The sequence below is a fragment of the Podarcis raffonei genome, chromosome 13 (genome assembly GCF_027172205.1).
Source record: "Podarcis raffonei isolate rPodRaf1 chromosome 13, rPodRaf1.pri, whole genome shotgun sequence".
Lineage (NCBI taxonomy): Eukaryota > Metazoa > Chordata > Lepidosauria > Squamata > Lacertidae > Podarcis > Podarcis raffonei.
This window is the reverse complement of record NC_070614.1, coordinates 13,889,973-13,915,086: the sequence shown is the minus strand read 5'-3', so window position 1 is coordinate 13,915,086 and position 25,114 is coordinate 13,889,973. Positions and strand designations below refer to the sequence as shown.

The following is a 25,114-nucleotide window of genomic DNA, read 5'->3' as shown; positions in this document are numbered from 1 at the left end:
CCCACAGCACCACCCACGTCCCTCAGGATCGTAACAGGCCCAGGAAATGCCATGCTTAAGATGTGGTAAATCCTGCCCTACAGCAAGAAGGGCAGGATAAATCATGGCCTTTCTTTCTGTGGCTGATTGACACCATTTGTCTGGAAGGTTAGGTGCCCACACGACTGAAATGATTGTGGCCCTATTGGCTTCCCACAAACGGACTCGGTTTTTGTCGCACCCCAGAGCAGGAGAGATTTAGCTAGAAGACTTTTGAGGCTGTTTTCCAGGCATTTGCCAATTCTTAGGAGATCATTTCATATTATGCAAACAAGTTCTCAAAAGCACAATGTAACTGTGGGGTAGAAGACTGAGAATTTGAACCTGGGTTTGGGGAGACTACAGAGGTCCGCCTCTTCCATGGACTTGTGGTTTCTAGTTCTAGAGCACACCAGCATAACCCACTTTCATATGCTCTGGTGTTACATAAACTGCCATGTGAACAAGCATGTTCCCTGACCATTGGCACTGGGAGAATGGGTGGGACACCATCTGCTACATGCACTGGCGGTCAATGCTGCTGGGACCAGCTGCCAGAAACCTTGAAGACCTGCTGCCGTGTGCATTTAGGGGGTTTTTTTTGCCTGCCTCTGTCAGCCTTTTTAATGCTTGCTGCACATTCATTGTCCTGACATCTCTTACTGTGTATTTCCCCTGGCTTAGGTGAAGTTGGTTGCTTCTGGGTTCCAGCCTTCGGAAGGTAAGCATGGAGGTTTCAGTGTTGCTGGAGGCCAGGGGGCACCCTGTGTTGTCACCTGCTGCCTCCCATCGCCTTGCATAAACTCCTAAATTCATATTGCGGTTTGGTGATGTACACTCTGTGCTTAAATGAGACGGGGAGAGAAAGCCAGAGAGGTTTGCTACAAGAAAACGTATATAAATCACTTCATGCAAAATAAAGAGACTTGAGTCAGTTCCAATTCTGAACACTTAAAAAAACAGAACTCTGAATTGGAGGGAGAAAATTTGGCTGCAGACAAGAAACAGGAAGAAAAGTTGCAGATCTGTGAGTAGGAAACAGCATTGTCCAGATCAGTTAAAATCCCATCACTTCATCTTGCTTTTCCAAACAAGTGTTGCATGTTTCCAAGCCTAGCAATAATAAAGAGCTAGGACCTTACACTGGGTTGTGCTAACTCTGAAGTTTTCAACCTTTTTGAGTCCGCGGCTCCCTTGACCAACCAATTATTTATGTGGCACCCCTGTGGGTCTCAGGAGCCCAGTTATGTCACCTCTTCCCTGCAGAGCTTGGCAGCCTCTCACTCTTTATCAAACACCCTTCCTTGTGGGGCATTTCCTCAGCCTCCTCTCCCCTCTCCTTGGGAGTCCTCTGGGCAGTCACTGCTGCTGCCCCTGGTCTCTGAGCTGCCCGCCCTGCCCCAGAGAGAGGTGCCTTCTCACACTGCCCCCCAGGGACCTGGGACTTGTCTGTCCATTCCCAACAGCAGGGACTGGCTGGCTGGGCTGCCTTGCCTGCTTGCTTGCTTAAGCTTCTGGCAACTGGCACCCCCTGACCAGCCCCAGAGGCACCATTTGCCTGCGGAGCTTGTAGCCAGGTTTGCTGCAACAAACAACTGTGCAAGCCTTTGGGAGGCAGAGATGCAAGAGGGCATCAGAGATGGGAGGGAAAGAAAGAGGGACAGAGGCCAGTGTTGCTCGCAGCACCCCTGACCATCATTCAAGGCACCCCAGGGTGCCATGGAACACTGGTTGAAAACCACTGTGCTAACTTATTTATTTTTCTTGTGTACATTTTAGCATATGTTTTGTATGCCATGGTGTTGTTGTTGTTGTTGTTGTTGTTTGTTATCTATCCACCCTTCACTCTTAAGGTCCCAGGATGGGTTACAACAATTAAAACACAATACTAAAAACAATTTAAAACAACTTCCAATCACAAGTATAAAATGAGTCCTAAAAATATACAGCTCACTGTACATTATTTGCTCTCTCTGTCACCTCTTCCCCCCCTTCCAGGGAAATCTCCAGTGTTCCCTTGGTATTTAAAACTGCTGATGGGCTTCCTTTGTGCCGGCGACAAGGTCCAGCCACATCTCCTGTTCCCTGGAGATGTGCTATTGTGGCTGCCAGTTCTGGACTGTCTCCCACTTGCTAACAATGCAGCGTTGGCATGGTGCTGGCACGGTGCCTGCCCATGAGGCAGGCTGTTGTTTTAATATAATAATCGCCTTGTTGCACAGTGTTTAAGTAACAGTCACCTGCAACAGCTTGCTCAGCTGTTTCCCCCCAGAGCTGGCTGCTTAACTGCAATCCTCCTCCCTCCCTCCCCCCGACTTCCTCAAATCTGTAATGACTTGATGCTTAGCTTTTTAAAGAGAGGTGTCCGGGCTACCTAGCTTCCTGTGACCTTTCCACTAATCCAAAGTCTGGGATGGTGGTGGCTGTATCTATCTTTCCTCTGATATTTTAATAACGAGAGCTGCCAACAATTGCTTTTCTTCTTCTCCTGTTTCTTTCCTAGTGGTAAGGCTGAAAGCTCCATTCCTGAAAATTGAAGATGAGAGCAGGTAAGAGTCATGGAGAGTCACGGGACTCTCCCCTGCCTATTAATTTCTCAAAGACTGGAGGCTTGATGTCACCTGGCTCTGTCGAATCAGTCCATGGGGGAGTTCTGGATCTGACTCACTAGCCAGATCCAGTTCCCCTGCCCTGGCCTCTGATGTAGAAACTCTTTTACTTTCCCACATAATGCAGGAAACGGGTACGGATTTCTCTGGTAAACCCATTGAGAGGTCCAGGGGAATAAAGTGGGCAATGACGTCTCCCATCTTGGCATGATTCCCAGCTATCCCCCTATGAAAGTTCTGTAGGTGGATCTCTGTACATGCTGCCTTCCCAAGGGCCATTCTTGCTCATTTCCCAAGTACCGTATTTTTCGCTCTATAACACGCACCCGACCATAACACGCACGTAGTTTTTAGAGGAGGAAAATCCGTAGGCATGCCACCCGTAGGCATTCCCTCCATAACACGCACAGACATTTCCCCTTACTTTCTAGGAGGAAAAAAGTGAGTGTTATGGTGCAAAAAAATACGGTACTTACTGAGAATTTATTCGCTCTGTCTAGGCAACTCAGGCCATTCTTTCAACAATTCAAGAATTTCCCCCAACTGTATTTCCGGCCGCTGAGAAGACATAGCCCATTTCAACCCCCACGAACCTCTTCCAGCTCAAAGTAAGTGTTTGTGGGGGACGGGTGGGTAAGGGAGCTAATGGCAAACTTAGGAAGCTCTGCTAATAAATATACAGTGGTACCTCAGGTTACATACGCTTCAGGTTACTTACGCTTCAGGTTACACACTCCGCTAACCCAGAAATAGTGCTTCAGGTTAAGAACTTTGCTTCAGGATAAGAACAGAAATTGGGCTCCGGTGGTGCAGCGGCAGCAGGAGGCCCCATCAACTAAAGTGGTGCTTCAGGTTAAGAACAGTTTCAGGTTAAGAACGGACCTCTGGAACGAATTAAGTACTTAACCCAAGGTACCACTGTACAGGACAAATCAAATCTGCCTATGTGGTGGGGAAACCAGGTAAATAAACTGGAATCCTGCCCATAGCACCAGCTATTTTTGCCGCAGGTGTAGAAAGGGAAGCCACAAAAATATTGTTGGGCAGGCCTGAAGTTCAGAAACCAAAGGTAGTCCTGGATGGGACCCCCAAGTGCTGAGGGGACTATAAAAGTTTTAAATTGTGTCGACAAATCTGAAGGTGGGGGGAACAAAGTAGGATACTGGGTTTCTGCAGCAGGGGAATGGAATGTCCTGAATATGTTTGTTTTGTCCTTTCTGCAGAGCACCTGAAAGCAAACGGTCACCCAATGAACTCTTCCCTCCTTCGGCCTGCTGTATCATGCCCAAACCACAGAAAGGCTATTGTGAATGTTGTGAAGAAGTCTTTGCAGAGTTGCAGATGGTAAGAAAGTCCCTTACCCCAGACCTGAGCTTCCTCTGAAAGAGAACAAGTCCACTTATACCAGTGTCTGCCCAGTCCTGGGACAACTACCTACATTCTGAACTGCATGTACTAAAGCTACAGCAGGCTTTGCAGCTTCGGCCTTGGCGGACATAACCTCTGCTCCATTGTAGTACTAGGTCTAAGCTAGGCAGGGTACTAAAGCCTTTTCCTATACTAATTTATATCATGTTCAGCCTAGTGCTGTGCTGAAAATGTTCCCTGCTCTTTTTGTAAACCTATTTGCCAGCCATGGCAGCATTTGGGGGATTTATGCAATTTTGGGAGGAGGCATGAGGGGAATATTAATTTTTCAGTGGTGAAGAGCTTAACCAGAAGAATGGATTTACCCCCAAAATCCTCAAAACAGCTGGTGGCCACATCTGCCCTGCAGTGACACCTCTGAGTGGCCTTGCATCACAGCATAGTGTTGTTCCAGGTGAATTGTACAGTGGTACCTTGGGTTAAGAACTTAATTCGTTCTATTTTTTTTTTATAATTAATTTTTATTCAAATTTACAATAACCAATCCAATTACAATTTAACATCCAATTTAACTTATACATCTTATAGACTTCCGTCAGCCTATCTGACAATTTCCATATTTTTCACAACTTTTCACATTCCTTAAATTTGTGTTGCACTTTAACAATCCTTATTTTATCTTTTCATTTAAACAACATTCCTTACTATTCTCTTCACAAAGCTTCCTGAAATCCAACAAGCGTTATTTCCTGATCACACACAGTTTTGATATACTCTGTAAATTTATTCCAGTCCTCGGTGAACCTCTGATCGCGTTGGTCTCGAATTTTACATGTTAATTTGTCCATTTCTGCGTATTCCATCAATTTCATTCTCCATTCCTCCCTCGTTGGCATTTCTTCCTGTTTCCATTTTTGGGCCATCAAAATTCTAGCAAAGAACTTAATTCGTTCTAGAGGTCCTTTTTTAACCTGAAACTGTTCTTAACCTGAGGTACCACTTTAGCTAATGGGGCCTCCCGCTGCCACCATGCTGACTCCGCACAATTTCTGTTCTCATCCTGAAGCAAAGTTCTCAACCCAAGGTACTATTTTTGGGTTAGTGGAGTCTGTAACCTGAAGTGTCTGTAACCTGAAGCATCTGCAACCCGAGGTACCACTGTATATGGAGGTGGGCCGAAATAGAATTCCATTTTTATAAAGGAAATAGAAAGCCTTTGTTGCTTGTGCCATTTTTCAGGTAAAGCTCTTTGCCACTCCAAAAATTTCACAATTTCCCCCCATCCCTTTACACACACACACACACACACACACACGTGACCACTTTGAAGATCTGCAAAAGGTTCCCATTGGAATTTCAGACCCAGCTCTCATTCAGCCAACTGTCTGGCTTTGGAGACATCAGCACCATTAGCCATGTACTAACAGGCTCATCTTTGCAGCATAAGGGATAAATCTGCTTGTGTTTTTAAAGAAGCTGAGCTTTTCAGGAAGATACGTTCTGTGACAGTGTTGCATTCTGTGCTCTTACAAATCCCAGCATATGCACAGCTCTGGGTACTAATGTCTCCCAGGCCTGGTAGTGCAGATGTCACTGAAGAATAAATGCATTCAGTGCTGAATAGACTGGGAGGAGGGACAAGTCCTCATGCCTCTGTTTATCCCTCCTGAGAATTAAAAGTCTGATAACTTCCTTGGAGACCAGTGGTTTTCTGTTGCTCAAAATGCAAACCCCCAAATTGGTCCAGTTCCTTAAATATTGGCACAAACATAATCAGCTGGGCACTGATTTAGTATTACTTCCTCTCCTCTGGCAGTTCTAGTCTCCTTCTCCATCTCCCCACCAAAGCAGCTTTTCTTTGGGTGGGTAAGCTCCTGAGGTCGTATCAGTCTTCCCAGCTCCTAAACAAGGCAATTCCTCATTTATTTTGTCTGGATGTTTAAATAAAGAGGTTTGCTGGTACAGAATCTTTCATCTCCTTCCCATCTTCAGACCTCCCCCATTGCCTCTGATGCAGCCGTTTTGCCTTTTGCAGCACCTTCAAAGTCAACGGCATAAAGAATTTGCGCTGGATCCGTCCCACTACACTCTCGTGGACAGCATCCTCTCTCAACTGACCAATGACTTTGTGGTTTCTTCCTCCTCTCCACCACTGAGGTGAAAGTTTAACTCATGGGTTTTGGAGGGGGTGAAGAGTTATAAGTATCCAGCTTCTTTTTGAAGGACTGAGGAATCACTGCATAAATATGATGAGTATTGTGGCTATATTCAGGGATTCTGATCTACAGTTGTAGAAACTGACTTGGCAGGACGTTCAGGGTGGACAGAAGGAAGCACTTCTTCATGCAGCATAATCCTGGATTGCCAGTAGTACATGTAAAAGGGATTTACAGGTCTTACTAGACCACAAGTTTAACATGAATCAACAGTGTGATGCAGCAGCCAAAAATACTAATCAAGGGGAGTAATAGTCTTGCTCTATTCTGTCTTGTTCAGACCACACCTAGAGCCTTTTGCGGGATGGTTTAGGAAATTGGGTATGTTAAGCCTGGTAAAGAGGAGACAGAAATGAGATATGATAGCCATCTTCAAGTATCTCAAGGGATGTCACATTGAAGGAGATTCTGACTAAACATCAGGAAGAACTTTCTGACAGTAAGAGCTGTTCAACAATGGAACAGACTCCCTCTGAAAGTGGAGGGCTCTTAAGCAGAGGTTGGATGGCCATTTGTCATGGATGCTTTAATTGAGATTTCTGTATTGCAGGGGGTTGGACACTTGGGGTCCCTTCCAGTTCTTTAATTCTATTATTCCCTTCATTGCTTGTGACAAAAGTTTGTCTAGGTGGCTGAAAAATATAGAAGAATATCTGTCTTATGGTCATGCTTCTGACTGCAGAACAAAGCCCACGGTGGGGCCATTTTATTTCGTTTCGTCTAGATAAAGCAGTCCAATGGCATTGTTCTTCGTGTAATATGATAAAATTAAAACTTCCAGTAGAAGAACTGAACAGAAGCAGATCATTGGTTTGGGAACACTAAAATAATGATTTATTTTTTAAAAGGTACGAAAAATATATTCACCTGGGGCCCAAATGTGCTATATTTATATCATTTGCTATCTTTATATTCTCTTCCTCTTAGGGTGCCTCCCAGTGGCTGTAGTGGTGACTATTCTGAATTTCGTTTGGAGGACTACTGCATGTTTGCCGGAGGACAGACTGTCAACCCAGAGGCTTCAGCTCACTTGCTCGAGGACCAAGACTTTCTCCATCTTGCAGAGTTACCCCTAGAGATGCTCCTCACCCCAGTGCCGTTTGGCTCCCTGGGGTCAGCATATGAGCATCACAAAGTGGGCAGACTGGTTTCCAGCACTCGCTCAGAAGCTGCAGCCTCTGCTGAGGCCGACCGCGGTGCCGTCCCCCAAGAGAGGGGGCTCTTAGTTCAGCCTGCTGTGCTATCTCGGAAACGCAAGCTCTCGGGCAGCCTGCATGGGCAGGCAAGAAAGAAGCGAGCCTTATCCAAGCATCCCTCAGACGACAGGTTGCCGGATGAGGAGTTGCTGCTCCCTGGGAACCAGCAAGCTGGCACGACAGGATGCCCTCCAAATCAGATGGCTTCCAGACCCCTCGGCTTCTCTGCGGTACCATTCAGCAACCTTGGCCCCTCACACTTAACTTGGGACAGTCTGTCTTCTGAGCCTCTGGCTATAGACACCGGCTGCCTCCAAGAGGCAGCGCCACAGCTGGGCCAGGGCGAGGTGGCTGCTCTTTCTCCCTATCAAGAGAAGGACGCATGCATTTCTTGGGACTTTCCCAGCCCTAGTATTGAATCAAGAAGCATGTCTGGCTTCCCCATGGGCAAGCACATAGATATATCTGAACTAGCTTGGTGCGTTACCTCAGCAACTGGGCCTAGGTCCTAGCCATGGCCTCTCTGCCCCTCTCTGCCCAGTGACTAGTCTTTCTCCTGAGGCAAAGAGCCCTCCTTCCACGTCAGAATGGGATAGACTGCTTCTGTGTGAGCCGGCAAGGGCCTCCCATCGCCCCTTCAAGAGCTTGACGGATGCTGCACTGCTAGGGACCTGCGCCAGCCTGTGTGAGGCAGCAACTATGAATCCCATCTCTGTTCTGCGCTCCTACAGAAAACAGCCAATCTCAGGCTGCAAGGAGGACTAGGGTTACAGGAACAGCCGTATGGAGATGGAGGGGACTCAACTGCAGTTGGGGTCTGTGTGGAAAACTGGATAAGCTAGGCTTCACTTCCAGAGGCCTGCTTCCTCTGCTCTGCATCCTCCTCCATCTCTGTTTCCTATGCCCTCTCTTTGCTCTGCCTCTTTCCATCTCTGAGCTTCTTTCTCCCTCACTCCTCTTGCAGGCGGGCTACCGCCAAGTCTTCCTTTCTCCTCCAGTATCCTACGGAGTCAGGATTCATAACTGCATCCTTACAAGTGCTCTTTGATTTGTGTGCTTCTTAATTTGGCTTTTTTCCTGCTCTTCATCCCCTTTGAACCGAAATAAACAACGGCAAACATTTGACTGCACTTGTTCCGTGTCCTTTTCCTTTAAGGTCCTGGTTACCAAAATTCACTCATTCCTCTATATCCAGCTTTTGAATTCATGGAGAGCATAGCTCCATTGGTAGAGCATAAGACTCTTCAGTCTCAGTGTCGTGGGTTTGAGCCCCACATTGGGCAAAAGATTACAATTCCATGACTCTCCCAACTTTCTGCTTCTCTTTATATCTCGCACCCTTGAATCCCACATTGCTGTTAAATTGTGATTCTACTCTCACAATATTAATATATAGGAATTAAGATCTCATGCTTCGAGACCCCACAAAATGGTGACTTCCCAGGATCCCTTGCAAAAAGCTGTCTTTCGCTCCACTGAATCAAGGTTTCCCTCAAAGTATCGGCCATCTCTACCTATTAACTCAAAAGAGATTAGTTCGCCTCTCCCTTTATATTATTACTTGAGCGCATCTACATCACATATGTGGGTGGATCTATATTTGCTTTGGGATCCTCTCAGATCAGACCGTTAAACATAGATGCATGATGAAGAAAAGAAACATTCTAAGTCAGTCATCTTTATATACAGAGTTCTTAAAAGTTCTCATTTCCTGACCTCACATAACAACATCTTAAATGTCACAATAGCTATCCTAACTTTTAAATATATACTTTTAAGTTTTCCTTTGTCTCATTTCTCTTTGCCCCTCCCCCCACCTCTCCCTCAGAATCGCAAACTCATTTCCCAACTGTATCTGAAGAAGTGTGCATGCACACGAAAGCTCATACCAAGAACTAACTTAGTTGGTCTTTAAGGTGCTACTGGAAGGGAAAAAAATTTTTGTTTTCATTTCCCAACTGCCACACTCCTCCAGTCACTCTGTTCACTCCCCTGTTGTCAATCATTTTTCCACTAACATTTCTGTCACAAAACTATCTTGCGGCTCAAAACCGATCAACTGCCCAACCCCATGTAACACCTGGCAACTTTTGTGGCGGGCATACTGATACCTGAATGTCAAAAATGCTATAACGTGGCCCAGCTTTTGTAGAGGTCTCCCTCAAATTGTGCTCGCCTCAGAATTGAACGCTCTGCTTCCCCCCCTCCATATCTTACCTACTGTAATTAGAGATAACTGTTTTGCTATGTATGCAGGTTGAACAGAGTAAAAGCCTCACGAGTGGAAATTAACATTTCACCCTGCTCACAGATTTTGACCAAAAAAATACATGTTTAAATCATTACAGGAGAAATGTATCCTTTCAGCAGCAGTGTCATGGCAGAACGTACAACATGAGCATAAAGCTGAGGTAACATTTGACCCAAATGTGCTTAATGCAGTGGATCCACCGGAGATCCAGCGAACGCTTGTATTCTGTGATGCACAACAAGCTAATCCCTAATTTAGAAAGGAAATCAGATTTCGGGGGAATGCAGAGCTCAACAATAAATTTCAGATGGTGTTTTGCAGGCCTACTGTATGCAGTATCAAGTTTCCCACGTTAGATCTTCCCTTAAAGTTAATCCACAGGGCTTATTGGACACCCACATGATCTAAGCCTTGGGGATCCAAACCGATGATGAGAGCTGGTGGTATAAAATCGGAGTGAAATCATTTACTTTGTTTTCACAGCGCCCTGTTGTTGCCTCTTTTTGGAAAGAACTTAAAACTAGAATGAATTTTAGTTTTGGATAGCACTTCAGAGATTACTGGTAGTTGGCCTACTTATCAGATAAATGGGGACCATGTGAGGGGGTGGTTTAGCAAAGCCGTGCTGACAACCTAAAAGAATAATCTTGAGGCACTGGAAATCTAGGATGACACCAAAGATGGAAGGGTTGGATGTATGATCCGCTGCTACTGGCTGCTCATAAAAAGGTTCTCTGAGAGATGGGGGCTTCAAACAGATTTGGGATGGATTCATAGAACTGTATGCAGATTAGCACTAAGGAGAGAGATGACACACAAACCAGTATTTCTGAGATACAAATTGAGTTCACCCCCAAAGGTGCACTCCTCTATTGTCTCCCGAGGCAGATGGATGCCAACCAAAGATTAATAAGAATATTTTAAATTTTCCATTCTAATTTTTGTTTCTTTGGGGAAGTGGAGATGGGTTATGTTTGGGCCAGTGGGGAGACTTGGGTGGGTGTTGGGGGAGTAAGTTTGGAGGTACTGCATGCTATACGAAAAGTTATCAACAAGCTGTTAATAAACACACAATCATGTTGTGGTTTCTCACATGTCATATTGCTGCACACTTGCAGCAAAAATGGAAGTCTTATAAAAGCCATTCTTAGACAGAACCTTTGCACTTTAAATGCCCTGCACTTTTTAGAAATGGGCCTGCCGCAACTTCTAACGTACTGAAACAAACCAGGCACATGTGGTGACTTGTAGAAGAGTAGAGTTGGAAGGGATCCCAAGGATCATCTAGTCCAGCCCACTGCAATGGAGCGAATAGTCAGAGACTAGTAAACTGGTAAAAGGTGACCGAGGAGTTAGCAGGTTTGGACTCTGGCTGGAAAGATATGATAAGCCATGAGTTTCACTGGGCCAGCCACTATCTGAGCCTAGACTACCTGATGGTGCACTATAAAGTGAGGTGCTTTGCACTCATGTTTACCACCCTGAGCTCAGGTGCTGTACCTGCTGACATTTATTCTTCTTTGGAAAAAGTTTCAGAGCTGCAGCCTGTGTTCCCACTCCATTACATCATTAAGAATGGACTATCCCTTAACGGACTATCCCTTTTCCCAGTAGTGATGTATGGAAGTGAGAGCTGGACCATAAAGAAGGCTGATGGCCGAAGAATTGATGCTTTTGAATTATGGTGTTGGAGGAGACTCTTGAGAGTCCCATGGACTGCAAGAAGATCAAACCGATCCATTCTGAAGGAAATCAGCCCTGAGTGCTCACTGGAAGGACAGATCGTGAAGCTGAGGCTCCAAGACTTTGGCGACCTCATGAGAAGAGAAGACTCCCTGGAAAAGACCTGATGTTGGGAAAGATGGAGGGCACAAGGAGAAGGGGACGATAGAGGACGAGATGGTTGGACAGTGTTCTTGAAGCTACCAGCATGAGTTTGACCAAACTGCGGGAGGCAGTGGAAGACAGGAGTGCCTGGCGTGCTCTGGTCCATGGGGTCACGAAGAGTCGGAAACGACTAAACAACAACATCCCTTAATTAATGGAACATGTTAGCCCCCATTGTGCCCAGAATACAGAATACACCAAATGTTCCATCCTGCAGTTATACATTTGTGTCTCTGAGCACGTGCAAATTACCTTTCCCTCTTTACCACGGAATACCAACAGACTGCCCCTACCCTGTTTGGATTGCACAGGAGAGGGTAGGCCTAATAAACCGTAAATCTCACGACTTAAGAAATTTAAGCACTACCATAGGGTAGGTTGGAGAAGGGACCTCGTATTGTGCATTCAATTTAGCAACATTTGATTTGTGCAATTAATCGAGAGACTGTCTTATCCCTTATACACTCAGTGGATTGCTGTGGGAGAGTTTCTCCTGCAAGTTCCAAAGATCTCAGTAGCCTCCTCTGCAATAACTCAGAGCAGGCTTTCAGTGTGGCTGCCCCTGTTCTGTGGAACAGGATTCCCTGGGAGATACAACAGACCCCCACTATCTGCACTTTCTGGAACCACCTGAATACATTTTTGTTCCAACCGACATTCCAAGCTGGATAAATGGGTCTTAACTACGAGTGTCTGATTTGCATCATTTTAATTTTAAATGTAATTGCTGTTTTTGTGTTGCTAACTGTTTAAAAATATTTTTTAGTGTACATAGCCTTGTGGTGGTTGCTTAGAAGGCAATTAATAAATTGATGATGGTAATGATTTCAGTTCACTACCGGACTTCCTGAACCTATTCAGGTGAACGTAGAATTCAGTCAGAAGGTAGAACCTAAAGCCATTTAATTTGCCCCCTAATTCCATTCCCATGTTTCAAGACTGGATCTTCTGTCTGCCAACGCATATCTAATCAGCCCACACAACCCTAACCGTGGCATATGACAAAGAGGTGCTGTTGAAAAGCTACCTGGCAGGAGACTTAGCTCCTCAAGCAGGTGAACAGAGGTATATGCTTCAGGAGAACATACGCACACTAGGCTTGCTCACCAATTTGGTTTGGCCCTGCAGTATATCAGTACATGAGGACTATGAAAGACCACACCTGATTTGACTGACCTGGCATCAGCTACCAAACACTTCCCCATTTCTTCTAAATAGGTCATCCTTGCTCCTTAATCCCAGATACGTTGAACGAAGGGGATGAATTCTGGTGAAAACTACAGGTTACCCGGTAATGATGGCAGGCACTCTGCATATACTCAGAGGCATACTTCCTCTCTTCCATGTTCCAGTGCTGAATCTCTCAAATCCATCCTGGGACCTGAATCAACCTGAGCTCCTGGCCTAATCTTCCTGAAAGAAGAAATAATTCCATGATTTTGGAACATGTTTATTCCGCCTTGATTTCCACCAGAGTAAACGGGTCTGATTTGCCTGTGTGCATGTGCAGAGAAGGTTAGTGTGTGCACACCCTGCTTCCCCCCCCCCCGCTTTTTGCTGGTTCCTGCTGCCTGTCCATACAGAAAGAGAGTGGTTGGGGGGGGGAGCGACAAGAGACAGCTCTTCCATGCTAAAAAGGCAGGAGGGAGGGATCTTTGCAGCTCACGTGTCCTTTCTCTCCTTTGCCTCCCCCCTCCCCAACTCTCCCCATCTCTCTCCCTCACATCATGTTAGGCTCTTGTATCCATCACTGCAGAGCCAGGATGGAGAAATTTCCGTATCTTTCCTGCCCGTTCCTGGCTCTTCACTGGTTTTGATTTTGCCTCTGCAAAACATTCTCGTCTCTCTTTCCTCTCCGCTCCTCTTCTGACCACCTTCCTCCCCTCAGCAACAATTCCGAGGAGAAAAAGAAGGAAGGAAGAGAGGGAAGGACCAGGGAGCACCCCAGACTTTCAATGCAAAGCAAAAGAAAAAGAAGAAAGGGCACTGAGACTTGTCTTCCTCGCATGCTGTACCAATTGGTGCCAGCCCTGATTCCGATTATGAAGGCATTATGAGCTGCCCGCTACAGAACTGGGTGTTGTTGACAGCCTTCCTCTCTCTGCTGCTTTGTCATTCAGGTGAGGGGAGCCTCTCTTAGCTTTGCCCCCCCCCCCCAGAACTTTCCCCAGTCCCTTCCTGAATTGCATTGGGGCAGAGGGCATCATATGGGGCGGGGAACCCGGGTACCAGCTAACAAAGGAGTGGGAGTTACAATGCATGCATCTCTCTGAGCTAAGTGGGAGCAGCACCATGTTGCACCACCGCTGCTCCCCTCTCCCAAATAATACACAGTTGCTCCGCACCGCCTTTTTGAATGGAGCACTTGGAGGGTGGGGGGCAGGTGGGTTGCAATTTGTTGCTTGTAAACCTTCCCCGAGTTTGCTGGGCACCCCTTCCCCACAGTCCCATTTCTACACCCACCTCGCCGGTGCTGTGACTGCAGTCTTTTCTGCTGCATAGACACATTTTTCTGCAGTTCCTTCCAGCCCTAAGGTGGAGATGGTTGAGCAACAGCTGGGGTGGACGGCGAAAATATCTTGTCGGTTCTGCCTGGGAATGGCAGGGATGGAAAAGAGAGTTGAGGGGAAGGGGGGCCCTGATATACACAGCTTGGGCTCACATTTTAGAGGGGATGCGTGGGTTTGGATCAGACTCTGATCACGAATGTATTGCCAAGTGTTGTTGGCCAAAAAGGGTGGGACTCTGACCCCCAAACTGCTTGGGAACAAGCCCAGGCTCAGCCCTAGGTGTCTATTTATGCTAAGGCTCCCTAAGCATGTGAAGAGTACATTTCCATCAGCACTGAACAACCAGAACAGCCCTGCACAGATCCAGGATTTGGGGACAGGGCATGCCATTGAAGGCATGCGGATTCTAAAAATGTTTGAGCCCCAGCTCCCTTTCATTTTAAGAAACTAATAAAACCACTGATCCAGAGATGCCCTTACAGGGAGTATACCCAGAACAATACTATGCCAGCCTATCTAAGGGCTTGGCAATGTAGATGAATCAAATGCTGAGATGGTTGGAGGAGCTCCATCTAAGCTCTTGTTCCTTTGGTATGTAGGCCTCTCTGCAACATGTTGAATTCATTTTGTATCCTCCATGGCTTGATCTGATGAGAATTTAGCCCCCCAACCTGTCCTGGGACAAACCTGAAGTCTGGAAAAGAATGCATCTACACATGATTTAGAATAGCTTTCCTTCCCCACCAAGTGACCTCAACCAACCACCATTCCCCTCTGCATCTCTTGAGTTTATAAGTAAATGCTTTCAGATCAGAAAGGGTGACCCTCTGCCCACTTTAGCTGCCCCTCTCAGAAATGAAGCCCCAGCTCATCAAGTCCTCCCTCCTTTCCTTTATCGCACCATGATAACTGGTTTGCGTTTCTTTCTTTTCCTTTCCTTGGAGTAGGTTTTGTAAAAGCGGATACGCAACCTGGTGATTTGCGGAGGCGGGTCCCGAATGCCAGCTGGCGCAAAAGATGGGGTGTTTCGGAAATCACCCACCCCACCAGGCTAGTGGGACAGAGTTCTGGGGGAGAGGTCCAAAACCATCAGCTGGACACCAGGGTCAGAAAAGAGCCTGGCAGCAGTGGAGGAGCAGGAGGTGGCGGAAAAGGAGAAAGCCCTGTAAGTGAACCCTCTCTCCCCATTTCTCTTTCTCTCTCTTTTTTTAAAGGAAGACATTGTCCTAAGGCTCTTCTTAACATTATAGCAGGTGTGGGTGTGGGTGGGGAGAGCAGGCTCCAAGCTGTTCTGTGAAGCCAGATGGTATGCATACACAATGGTTGGGTGGCAAGGGCTGCTTCCAACTTTTTAATAAGATACTGTTATGCAGTGTCGGTGACAGAGCAGAGCCGCCCAGCCTCTTGGGCAGTTGGAGCATTTGTCCAGGAAGTTTGCGAGTAGCCACATGTGCATCTCGGTTGGCATTCCCCGTTGCCCTGAGAAGCACTTGCCCATCTGGCTGTAAGGAAGGTGAGAATGGAGTGTGCTGCTCCTTTCCTAGAAACCAGAACAAACAACTGCGACATCCTTTCTGCCCTTGCCCCCACCTGCATAGAATAGGATACATATCTAGTTCTTCTCAGCTGGCAGCAGCTCTCCAGGATTTCCAACTCTCTGGTGCGATGTAGGGGGAGGTCAGGCTGCCCACCTGGTCTAGATGCAGGGGCAAAATTGGGGCAGATGGTTAGCAGCGCATTAACTACTGAGGGTCCCAAGGAAATGAGGGTTCACATATGTGGTGATCACATGGAAACGACAGAATGGGTATTCAAGGAAGGCAATAAATATTGCAGCCCCAGCAGCCTCCCTCCTTTGAACAGGAAACACTAGCATTTATGGCTGATCTTGATCTTTCCATCTGGTCCCTTGAATTTTGTTTTGGCTAGTTTTACTGTTGCCAAGGATTCCTAAAACAATATTTTTTGGCAATTGTAGGTAAGCTTTGGGAACTGAGTGCTACATCAAAGCAGAATGCTTCACAAGTTCTCAACTCCTCTACACAGGATAAATAGGAAAAAGCTGTGAAAGACGGAAATTGTTAGATAAAAGCAGAGCTTTGTGCTCTTTTTTTGAACTATTGACTAATATAACATTGGCTAAATATGAGTTGCCAGATAGCTGGGTTCCAAGGTTGTGTGATAGCTGGCTTCCAAGGTTGTGCAAGTTCATTTTAAGAGCATAATCAAATAAAACTGCGATCAGAAATTGTAAACAGAGTAGAACAATATTTGGATATACCATTCAAGCCTTAAAACATGGCGACATGAAATGCTGCAGCTGTAAATGTCCTGACTTAGAGCAGAATCAGAAATCTCTGCCCTGGTTTCTATGTCACAGAAAAAAGGGAAGGATGAGGAGTCAGAGAAAATTGATGGGGCTGGGGGCAACAAGTATGCAGGAGCCTTCAGGGCCCCCAAGCTCACATCTCCCTTTTAACTCTAACCTCCCAAATGGGGCCATGTTAGATTTTTCATGTCTTGTGTGTTACTTATTCCACTGTCTCACTGTCTAGATCTGCCTCTTCACACACATCAAAGGCAGATCTAGGGGAGCACCATCGGTTTGGTTCCACCAGCAACGACTTCCAAAGGAAGATCTTGGCATTGCACAGGGCGCCACTGAAATTTGAGATGCCAAGGTCTGCCACTGTGCCCGCACAAATACACACACTTTCCCTGTTGGCCTTATAACTTTCTGTGCACGTCTTTTCTTTTTCCTCTCTTGTTGGAAGATGCTTGTGGCCCTGCTGGTTTTGGATTTTGGGGGTGTGTGGTGTTTAGGCAAAATCGTGACCTATGTGTTGGTTGCAGCCCCCAGTTGAAGATCAAGGATGCAGAGGGGTTGGGGTTGGGGAGGCCCAAGGAAAGGCCAGAGTCAATTCTCAGTGTAGCACTGCTGCTCCTCAATAACAGGAAACCTGATTTGGTATGGATCCCATTGTAAGCCATTGGAAAGTTTAAATGTATTAGATATGGTGTGGTGAACCCGTGGCCCTCCAGATAGGACTACAACTCCTACTGTTCCTTCCTACTGGCGTTGCTAGCTGAGGCTGATGGGAGTTGAAGTCCAACAACATCTGGAGTGCCAGAGGTTCCCTGCCCTTCACCTAGATAACCTTCCCATGTACTCTAGCCTAACAACTCCATATTTCAGTGCTAATTTCATTGTCCCTGGATATGAAGGAAAGCTGTTTGCTTTCCTTCTAGCACTCATGATCTTTTTTGTGTATCTGCTGCTCTTTCTTTCTTTCCTAACTTTTGAATGGAGGACTAGGTAGCAGCTGTGATAGCAAATATAACCTTGCAAACCTCATTGCAAATCACTTTGAAATTACCAGTGGAAGGTGATGGAAGAAGTTTGCAAATAAATAAAGCTGTAATCTTAACCCCCCTTACCTGGAAGGAAGCCCGATTGAATTCAGCAGGAGTTTTTAGAGTAGACATGGTTAGGATTGCAATGTACGTCTCCAAGTTCAGAAGTTCCAAGTTCTTAATGCTGTTTGCAGGCAGGCAAACAGCAGAGGAAAGTTCATAGAATCATAGAATCATAGAGTTGGAAGAGACCACAAGGGCCATCGAGTCCAACCCCCTGCAAAGCAGGAAACACCATCAGAGCACTCCTGACATATGGTTGTCAAGCCTCTGCTTAAAGACCTCCAAAGAAGGAGACTCCACCACACTCCTTGGCAGCAAATTCCACTGTCGAACAGCTCTTACTGCCAGGAAGTTCTTCCTAATGTTTAGGTGGAATCTTCTTTCTTGTAGTTTGGAACCATTGCTCAGTGTCCGCTTCTCTGGAGCAGCAGAAAACAACCTTTCTCCCTCCTCTATGTGACATCCTTTTATATATTTGAACATGGCTATCATATCACCCCTTAACCTCCTCTTCTCCAGGCTAAACATGCCCAGCTCCCTTAGCCGTTCCTCATAAGGCATCGTTTCCAGGCCTTTGACCATTTTGGTTGCCCTCCTCTGGACACGTTCCAGTTTGTCAGTGTCCTTCTTGAACTGTGGTGCCCAGAACTGGACACAGTACTCCAGGTGAGGTCTGACCAGAGCAGAATACAGTGGCACTATTACTTCCCTTGATCTAGATGCTATACTCCTATTGATGTAGCCCAGAATTGCATTGGCTTTTTTAGCTGCCGCGTCACACTGTTGGCTCATGTCAAGTTTGTGGTCAACCAAGACTCCTAGATCCTTTTCACATGTACTGCTCTCAAGCCAGGTGTCACCCATCTAGTATTTGTGCCTCTAATTTTTCTGCCCAAGTGCAATACTTTACATTTCTCCCTGTTAAAATTCATCTTGTTTGTTTTTGCCCAGTTCTCTAATCTGTCAAGGTCGTTTTGAAGTGTGATCCTGTCCTCTGAAGTTGCTGCCTCTGTGCCCTGCTTATGAGGTTTCCTTGTTGCATCTAGTTGTCCACCACTGGAAAATGATGGCTGGATCTGATCTAACATGTTGCTATAATCCTGAGCTACACACAATACAGAATTCACTGCCACAAGACCTATTGATGACAACTAATTTAGGCTGCTTCCGGATGACCTATTTATTGAACATTCATCCTGATTTGTTTGCAGGGAGATTAGGGGATGTTGGCCATTTAATGAGCATTCTTTCTTGGTTTTTTTGTGGGGAGGTTAGAAGACATTGTGCCCAAGCAAAGCAAAAACTTCCACGTTCAGAAGCTAGCTAGCTGGGGCGGGGGGTGTGTGTGTGGGTGTGTGGGTGTGTGCTGGGGGGGCATCATGATGGGGACTGGATCATTCCCTACTGAGAGCTTCATCACTGAAATCTTACTGACACCACTTGATTTATCAAAGCAATTCTTGCAGTCTTAAGGAAGGAAGAAACTGTTGGTTTGAAACCACAGGACTTGGCGCACACACACCCCACCATGGTTTTTAGGGGAGCTGTTATGCAAGCAGTACTTTGCTTTGCACCAAATCCTCCCACGAAACACACTTGAGAAATAGCTTGTCTTTCTTGCAAAGAATAGAGACATGTTAATGGGTTTATTTTTAGTATAGGTTGTTAGATATATCAATATTCCAACTAGAACCTAAAGGGGGGGGGGATAGTACATGTGGCTGTTCTGTGTCTCAAAAACCACATTTCTCATACTGGTTATCCTCCGGCCCTGCCCCACTTAAAAACATTTGCAAATTTGCAAACCATTCTTTCCCTTCTACATTTGGGTCTCCTGATCTTTTTTTCACATCTCTTTCGCTGGAAACAGTTAAAAAAAAAAATCTCTTTTTCTCTCAACATATGGAGTTGCCAAGCCACTCGACTACAGAATGAATCCTGGAGTTTGTTTGGGTTTCTCTCTCTTTCTGAAATGTGTTTGGCTCAGCCTTCCGCGAACAGTGCAAAGATGCAAGGGAATTAAGAGGCGAGAGCAGTGGAGACTTATAGACAGCCAAACAGAACTGAATGGCTCCTGGCTCCTTTGAACAAGAGGGATTCCCCCCGCCCCACCAGTAGCTCTGCTAGGAAATGACAGCTGGCAGCCTTGGATCTCAACAACCCCCTCCCCCAATGGGGCAGAGGCTGGAGATTCAGAGGGCAGAACATCTGTGGAACTTTCTGGCAGGATTCACAGCCTTGGCTCCCTTCCCTGTGCAAAGTGGCCTTTTTGCAAAATCTAGTTGTTGTCCAGAGATCTAGGCTTTTGGTAGGAGAGTCATTTCCTCCTACACCAACAAACCCCTTGATTTCCATGCCTCTGATAGCTGAGGTCCATTTTTGGAAATTAAAATTGGAATTACCCTTTACTTTTCCACGCCAAAAGGTCAAGCACTATGCAAAAGGCATAGCCCTTAGAGGAGTCCCAACTTCTTTGTTTCTTTGTACGTCACTGTTCTGGGGATGCTTCCTGATTGAAAGGAGGCAAACTCAGATCAGTGACCCATACGGAGACCCAACAGGCAGCATCCTTCAAAGGCAGGTGATTTTTCTGTATCTCTGCATCAGATCAAAATTATCAGGTCATTCAATTCCTCTGGATCCTGAAGAGCTATGGTAGAATCACCCAACCCAAATCAGGCTAATTGAAGAAGGCTAGGCCTGGTCAAGGGACGCGGGTGGCGCTGTGGGTTAAACCACAGAGCCTAGGACTTGCTGATCAGAAGGTCAGCGGTTCGAATCCCTGTGATGGGGTGAGCTCCCGTTGCTCGGTCCCTGCTCCTGCCAACCTAGCAGTTCGAAAGCACGTCAAAGTGCAAGTAGATAAATAGGTACCGCTCCAGCGGGAAGGTAAACGGCGTTTCCGTGCGCTGCTCTGGTTTGCCAGAAGCGGCTTCGTCATGCTGGCCACATGACCCGGAAGATGTACGCCGGCTTCCTCGGCCAATAAAGCGAGATGAGCGCCGCAACACCAGAGTCGGTCACGACTGGACCTAATGATCAGGGGTCCCTTTACCTTTTTAGGCCTGGTCAATAGATGAGACAGAGATGCAGAACTCTAAGCAGGTGTTTGGGAGCCACACAAACATTTTATTAATATCTCATTGGGAGTTACATTTCTTCATGGCACACAGTTTATGGCTTAAACTGAGATGTGAAAGATCCAGGATTAGATCTCCCAACATTTCTACCTCTGTTTTTTTCCTTAAAAGAAGTTCAGGGCCCCTGAAGCAGAGTTTGGGGATCTTCCTGAAGAAGGGGCAATATCTGTCCCAGCCTGGGCATTGTTCAAAAAGGGTGATATTAATAGGGTGATATTAATAGAGAAAAAAAGGGTGATATTAATAGAGAAATAAAAATGGCATCTAATGCCATCTAGTTGGTATCTTGGGGTACAAAACTTGATGGGCTACACCCATGCCATATATTTAAAGCACATGGCTTTACTCAAAGAATTCTGGGAACTGCAGTTTGTTAAGAGTGCTGGGAAGTGAAATGTGTGTTAAACTACAATTCCCAGAGTTCTGTGGGGAAATCCACGTGCCTTAAATGTGCTTTATATGTATGGTGTGAATGTGACCTTGGGAATCCAGGCGCAAGAGACTGCCTCTGCCTATGAGGAAACAATAGCAAGGCACTATTGAGAATGGGGGTATTGTTAGTATAGGCACTGTAAAAGACTTGAGTGAGGCACAGGCTCCTGGTACAGATGTGGATGAAATTTGCATATATGTCTCCTTCCCTGCTCCATCCAATTACAGAGTGTGCCTCTGGGCAAATTAAGATGGTGGATAACTCAAGTCTTATGTTAAAACAACGGCTTCTTAAAAAGATCAAGCTTTTAAAAAGGGGAAGATGCAAGAAATCTGGGATCTGCCACAAAAGATTTAGGGTTCTACCCTCCTCTCCTACCCAACAACACCCTCGATTGTGAAGATTCTCTCCCTAAAACAGATCCTCCAGTGTCTCTCTTTTCCAGGGACAGCCCTGGATTTACAAAAGCCATCCCGGTTTCTGATTTGATCCCGGAATGTGCCACTTTTCCTTAGGACATCCTTAATTTCATTGGAGAAATGTTGGAGGATATGGCGTTATGAGCCAAGGAGATAAGTAACTATACAGTAACTATGCAACCCTTAGAAGACATCTGAAGGCAGCCCTGTATTGGAAAGTTTCTTAATGTTTAATTATGTCTTTATATATGTTGGAAGCTGCCCAGAGTGGCTGGGACAAAACATGTAAGTAAGTAAGTAAGTAAGTAAGTAAGTAAGTAAATAAATAAATAAATAGGACGTCCCTGTTTTCATTGGAGTAATGTTGGGAGGTATGCTAACGTCTCCCACACACTTTCCACTCAGAAAGTTTCACCTGTAAATGTTTCCAATCTACTCTTCTCCCACCCCCACCTTCAACCCTCTTTAACAGATTCCATTAAACTCTCTGCTGTAGGTGTATGCAAGTGTTAAACTAGATTAAATGGGAGGCATGTAGAAGATCTCATCCATAATGAATAAGATAATCACTCAGCCACGATGGAAGCAAAGGTAGAATTGCTTCTGGTGGTGGATTGCTGGCTGGGGCAGGGGGGGCGGGGGCAGCCCAAGGTGCTGAGCAAGTGTGATGCACAGCTCACTGCAGCGGGTGGGCGGTTAAAACCGCAGGTTGTCCTTTGTGATTTTCAGTCCCTCCCCACCCGCCTCCAGGTGGTAACTAGCTCCCGAACAAAATCTTTGCATTGCCTAGATAAGCGAGTGGGAAGATTGATCAGGCTGGGCATGGCAGGATTCTGTTCAGATTCCTCACTGTGCATGGTACCATTTTTGTGTCCCAAACACTTTGACAACCCTTTTCCTTGTGACAGCTGCCCTATGGAGATTTTTTTGGAGGGTGTGGGGGCTGCACAGGCCTCCATCCCACAGAATGTGAAATTGTTAAGTTGTGGGTGAACATACCAGACGACACAGCGATTCGTCAAACAGCTCTTGTTTATTCACAGGCCAGAACTGAACTGATCTGAAGGGTTCAGCCAACCTGCTTATATAGAGCTCCACTACAACGCAACAGTAACCACTTTCTGTAACTATCCAATCACTGAATGTCACTTTCAATCCCTTATTTGCATATGTGGACCTGAGTGAAAACTATCTACAGTATCACCCTGCTGGCCCAGGGTGAGAACTTCAGTACATAACAGAAATGATAATGAAGTGGAAATGTTTCTGGGCATGTACTGAGATTGCTTCCATACTAGCTAATTAGTCTGGAATTGCCATGCTTCGTTCACTCACTGTTTACAAAGAATGCATTTGACGATGTTGCAAAACAACTACATCCCAATGTTCATAGGAGCCAACTCCTAGGGGCTGAGGTCCCTTTCTCCCCAATAAAATATTTGAGGCGGCCAAGCTTCCCAAAGGTTGATGGGCATTGTTATTCAAATGGTGTGCATGTACTACATCTTGTGATTGGTTGTGCGAGGCAAGGGTTACCTGCCCACAACATAGTTTATTCAAGTTGGCACCCCTACCAATGTTGCTTCTCATCTTTTTCATATCTGATTTTTGTTGAAGTTGTTTGCAGTGAACCAGCAGCCTGTTCAGGAGTGAGAAAGCACTACTGTGGTTTTTCAAGAGACATTGTGTCTTTAATTAAAAGCTTCTGCCTCACATATTCCTGTTGAGCATGGCCAGGGGAATTAGTGATGAACTGTGACTTCATTCGTCAGCTTCTGTTCCCTGTTTTGTGGGGAGGGATAATTACTGGTTTCTTTTCATTTTTGCTATGAAAGAAATGAACAGGAGACCAGTAACTAAAGACCCTCTCCTGAGAAAACAGAAGAGGTAGTTAATCAGCAGCACTGCACGGAACAGGAAGATAGAAAACAGACTGAATTTGCAAAGAGGAAATCACTAATTAATGTTGCAGGGGACCTTTGCTGAGCAGGAAAGGGATTCTGGCTATGGGGAAAATACATTGCTGAGCAATATAGTGCTATATCAGGTGCTTTGTGGAATCCACATTTTATTTATGTTCTGTTGGTTCTTTCTGTTGATTGAGGAAAAGCCTCAGCTTTGTTAAAGGGCTGTAATGTGAAAGAACTTAAGTGTCTAGAAACCAGCAGCTATGCAACTGAAATTATTGAGCAAGGCTTCTAAATCAATTTAAGTCTGCAATGTCCATCTGAATTCTGATCAGGCAGTATTTTTAATTCCCGTCATGTACAATTACTTTTCACAATTTACTTGGTAGTCAAATGCTTTTTTAAAAAAGTCAGTTTACCAATTAATTGCATTTAATTAATTTGCTATGAGGGACGCGGGTGGCGCTGTGGGTAAAACCTCAGCGCCTAGGACTTGCCGATCGTATGGTCAGTGGTTCGAATCCCTGTGGCGGGGTGCGCTCCCATCGTTCGGTCCCAGCGCCTGCCAACCTAGCAGTTCGTAAGCACCCTCGGGTGCAAGTAGATAAATAGGGACCGCTTACCAGCGGGAAGGTAAACGACGTTCCGTGTGCTGCGCTGGCTCGCCAGATGCAGCTTGTCACGCTGGCCACATGACCCAGAAGTGTCTGCGGACAGCGCTGGCCCCTGGCCTATAGAGTGAGATGAGCGCACAACCCTAGAGTCTGGCAAGACTGGCCCGTACGGGCAGGGGTACCTTTACCTTTAATTTGCTATAGTTTATTGTTTTGTGTGGGCTTTTTAATGTTGTTGGTGATGTTTTTGCTTTGTGAGCTACCCAGCAAACTCTTGTTATAGTGTGGCTATATAAATGTAATAAATAAATATCCCCTAGCTTCAAATCTGCAGCTCCCAAGGGCCAAACTAACAGTAACAGGGCAGCCAGATTTTTACTTGGGGAAGAGAGCTTTATAAGAGGTGTACACAATAAAAGTATTGATTGATAGAACTTAAATAAAATCCAGCAAACTGTTAAAAATGAATAAAACACAGATGGAATCTGTAAAACAGAAAGCAGAATAATGAATGCATTTGGTACTTATGTTTCTGCCATATATATGTAGAAAATGTATGTGGGGAAACTAATGTTTTTACCCCAAAAAAGACTCACGGGTGAAGGGAGCTCTGCTCTCTCCCTTCTCTTCCCCTGCCTGCTTTTGCTGCTCTCTGTCAATTTGGGCACCTTTTGCTCAGCGCCTGTGCCAAAACTGGATTTGGCCGAGGATAATACTTCCTGAACTGACAGCAGGCAGCAAGGTCAGGTCAGGAAGCGCTCAGCTCATGGCTCATTTGAAGCAATATTTAGACCCCACTTTTTTGTTTTGTTTTAAGTGAATATAGTAGACATGGAACACTTCCAGACTGTCACTATTTTCAGGTGGGATTTGATCACATACTGTGATCCATGTGATATGACAGACACATATCAGTGTCTGTCTGATATGTAACTGGAGGAAGTTACAAAAAGTCAGTGGCGCCATACTGAGAACTCATTTCTGCCATTGTGTAGACTGGACCTCCGGATCCCTTCTGTGCATTGAAAGTATACATGACTAAAGTCTCCAGGCAGGTGTATATACCTTGAATGCATATAGGGACTGTGCCGTCTAGTGAAAATACCTAAGTCACAGGTGGACCTGCCAT

The 25,114-nt window shown here is 45.8% G+C and overlaps 2 protein-coding genes across 5 annotated transcripts in view; both read left to right on the top strand.

Moving 5' to 3' along the window:
* DBF4B (DBF4 zinc finger B) overlaps window positions 1-7,919 on the top strand; it is a 31,316-nt gene extending 23,397 nt beyond the window's left edge. Inside the window, exons 8-13 of the mRNA XM_053362447.1 lie at window positions 703-739; window positions 2,522-2,567; window positions 3,128-3,235; window positions 3,851-3,971; window positions 6,031-6,152; window positions 7,139-7,919. Coding sequence (XP_053218422.1) covers window positions 703-739; window positions 2,522-2,567; window positions 3,128-3,235; window positions 3,851-3,971; window positions 6,031-6,152; window positions 7,139-7,919 — 1,215 coding nt within the window. The remainder of the gene's footprint in view (window positions 1-702; window positions 740-2,521; window positions 2,568-3,127; window positions 3,236-3,850; window positions 3,972-6,030; window positions 6,153-7,138) is intronic.
* Window positions 7,920-13,207: 5,288 nt separating this feature from the next.
* ADAM11 (ADAM metallopeptidase domain 11) overlaps window positions 13,208-25,114 on the top strand; it is a 72,390-nt gene continuing 60,483 nt past the window's right edge. For 2 of the 4 annotated variants that reach the window (XM_053362900.1, XM_053362899.1), the window contains exons 1-2: window positions 13,208-13,665; window positions 15,003-15,220. In XM_053362900.1, coding sequence (XP_053218875.1) covers window positions 13,599-13,665; window positions 15,003-15,220 — 285 coding nt within the window. In that variant the 5' untranslated portion in view covers window positions 13,208-13,598. The remainder of the gene's footprint in view (window positions 13,666-15,002; window positions 15,221-25,114) is intronic. The other 2 variants (XM_053362902.1, XM_053362901.1) reach the window with 2 other exon arrangements.